The sequence below is a fragment of the Aplysia californica genome, unplaced genomic scaffold (assembly GCF_000002075.1).
Source record: "Aplysia californica isolate F4 #8 unplaced genomic scaffold, AplCal3.0 scaffold00698, whole genome shotgun sequence".
NCBI lineage: Eukaryota > Metazoa > Mollusca > Gastropoda > Aplysiida > Aplysiidae > Aplysia > Aplysia californica.
The window spans coordinates 258379-261551 of NW_004797968.1; the positions used below are offsets into that span (position 1 = coordinate 258379).

At 43.0% G+C, this 3173-nt stretch overlaps 1 protein-coding gene across 1 annotated transcript in view; it reads left to right on the forward strand.

Annotated features, from left to right (window-relative positions):
* The window catches only part of LOC101845272, a 19432-nt gene that overhangs the window by 15402 nt on the left and 857 nt on the right, over positions 1-3173 (forward strand). Inside the window, exons 8-10 of the mRNA XM_013088181.2 lie at positions 99-330; positions 1621-1769; positions 2678-2812. Of these exons, the coding sequence (XP_012943635.2) occupies positions 99-330; positions 1621-1769; positions 2678-2812 (516 nt within the window). The remainder of the gene's footprint in view (positions 1-98; positions 331-1620; positions 1770-2677; positions 2813-3173) is intronic.

Sequence of the window (3173 nt, forward strand, 5' to 3'; positions counted from 1 at the left end):
AGGAGGAGGAGGAGGAAGAGGAGAGGAAGAAGAAAAGAACGGGGAGGAAGGAGGAGGACAGCACCAATGATGAATAGTTATTACCATACTTTTCCCAGGGGGTATATCTCGCCCCGTCTCAACACTCAGGAACTGGTAAAGAGGTCGGTGAATCAAGTCCGGAGCCTCAATCTCTGACCACGTCGCCAGGGCCAGAAACAGAACAATCACACCACACGGAACTTCTGTCTAGGAATTTGATGAACAACGACAGAGAGGAGGAGACACCAGTGGACGGGGCGGGGAAGAAGGAAGAAAGCATTAGTGAAAAGTTGGCCAAACTACAGATACGTGAGTCATTTTGGGTGATGACAGGGGGCAAGGGACAAAGAGAAGAAGAATCAGGATCGCGGAAGAATTATGGGGAAGAGTGAAGTGATGGAGAATAAGAAGGAAGAGTTGAAAGAATCAAGTTGGAGTGGCTGAATTTGAAAGGGGGGGGGGGGTATTGGAAAGGTAGAAAGGAAAATGGACAAAAGGGAGAAGAAAGAATGAGAGGACGATGACACGAGGAAGATATGGAGTGAAAGAATCAGGCCGTATAGAAAGAGGAAAGGTAAGAAAAAAAAAGAGAGATAGGAGATAAAAGTGAAAGGATGAGAGGTTTGGAGAAGGTAAGAGATGAGAAAGAGGTGAAGGATTACTAGGATGGAGATATCGAGCGATTAAATAGCCTTATTTGAAGTATGCAGTAAGAGATTTTGATACATTACGAACATGTGCACTATGAAGTAGATTGCACCACTACGGGCAGTAAGAAACTCAGTAAGAGCACAGAGTAACGACAACTCGACACTCGACAAACCAAGGGTCGAAAAGCGACGAGTGTAAGAGAACACAGCTCAACACTAAATGAAATAAACTTTAATACTGTATTAAATAAAATGCAATTGTGCATGGAACGAACGAGAATGACTGAAACCCATTTATATGTTTGCGAGTGGGGGGGGGGGGTATGAAAGAAAAAGTGGACGAGGTGAGCCGCAAGTTCATTTGTCGAAAGAATCTGTAAGAGCAAGAGGGGGACACTCATGAGCCCCAGAGTGAATAATTCTTGTAGTGGAATTTCCTTGTAAACTCCAAAGCAAATATAGGCTAAAATAAACCCCAAGGGGTAAAGAAAAAAAAAGACTCAGATTGACGCTCTTGAAATTTTTAACTTGGGGAGTCTTCTGAGTACCACTCTACATGTACTGTGAGGTATTTTTCTTATTCTCACTACGACGAAGCAGTCCGCCTTCGCCTTCGAAACAATGTATTGTTGCCGAGTGAGGAGGTATATCCATGTCGGAGCAAATACAAGGGGGCTTAAAACCTACAACAGCAGCCTTTATCAAGCTGACCTTCCTCTTTCTCTGATTTCACACACACACACACACACACACACACACACACGTAAACACATAAACCCAGAGAAGGAAAAAGAGAGGGAGAGGGAGAGAGAAAGAAAGAGAGAGAGAGAGAGGGGGGGGGGTGGAGGTGGATTTCACAAAAACGGTACCACACGTAATGTTTCGAAAGGGTATTTATCTAAAACGAATCTTTTTGCAAAGGGCACCGTTGTATAACTTTTTTTTCCAGAATATCAACGGCGAATCATGGACAGAGAAGGGAGGAAAACGATAGCGGAAGAGCTTGACCAGAGAGGGCGGCGAGATTTCAAGTTTACTGAGGTTGACCTTGACCCCACCGTCATTGAGCTACAAGTGTTGGAGAAGGGACAGTATTTCGTGAGTGCTCAATCAGTTTGATCTAAAAAGTCTTTTTTTTTTCTTTTTTTTTGTGTAAATGTTTTACGGCGCTCGCAACTGCATAAGGTCATTGGTAGGACTTTTTGATTTTTTCCCCGGGTGGCGGCAGGAGCCTACTGTTATCGATTTTAGACCACCAAGGGATCTTTAACGTGCACAGCTTGCACACGGGCCCTCCAAGATTGTTCGCCATTATCCGAGAAGGCTAAGTGTAGATCTTCCCTACCAGAAGATCAGGGGTGTGGCTGAAAGACAACAGTAAGAAGGAGCCAAGGAGAAGCAGTAGAAAGGCTTCAGAAAGAATCAGGAGCCCAGAGGACGGAGCAAAGGAGGTAAGGGTGGAGGGTGAAAGAGGAGACGAAAGCAGACGACAGAACATTGCTGAAGAGCTGGAAAGGACGTGAAAGGAAACAATTTTGAAGAAGAAAATTGTTCGGTCGCTACCCGGATTCGAACCCGGGACCTTTGAATGAGTGGCACTCTAGGCCACGAGAGCCCCCAGAAAAGTCTAAGACTATTTTAGGGCAGGCTTGCCGATTCTTTTCTTTGCCTTGGGATAACTGTTACGAAGAAATGATATAATAGATGGGTAGACGAAAGTACTGAACAAAATTTTAGAAATCAAAGTTACTGACCTCTGCAGGGATGCAAATTTTAAATATTTGGGTATTTTGTGAGTAGAGCAATTTCCTGCTTTTTGTTCTATTTTTTAAAGGCTCCTCAACACTCTAAGAGATCATTTTGAGGACGAAAGCACAAGTTTATAAAATTATGTTTGAACAACAACAACGATTATTAACAAAAGACACCCATGATTGTAAAATAATATGATTCTTCATTTTAAAATGTTTGCCTTTACCGTTTTGTCTGTGTGATTTGTCACCCAGGGCGTTACTCCATTGCTCTTCCCCGACCAACCCAGCCTGTCAATTGTCAGTAACGGAGCTGAGTGCCTTGTTCTGTCTAAACGACTCTTCATGCAGTTCGCCAGTGAGAAATGCCTGCGTCATCTCCGACAAACGGTTAGTCTGTGGTAGACATTGTAAAAATCTCTCTTTTATTCGTTTTTTCATGTATTGTAGCAGAATCTTCTTACGCATTTTTAAAAAACTTTTTCTTGCTTCATATTAAAGGATGTTTTTGTCCGCTCTAGTGGTTTGGCTGATAACTAGATTGTAGGCTGACCAACTGAGGTTTTATAATCTTGATTGCAGCAAATTTCTTCTCCCTTTTTTTAAGGCTTACTCTAAATGTGGTGTCTTGAAGGACGATGTGGACTTGTGTGTGTTTATGTGTGTGCGTGTGTGTATATGTGTTTGTATGTTTGTGTGTTGTATGTGTGCGTATCTGAGTGTGTGTGTGTGTGTGTGTGTGTGTGTGTGA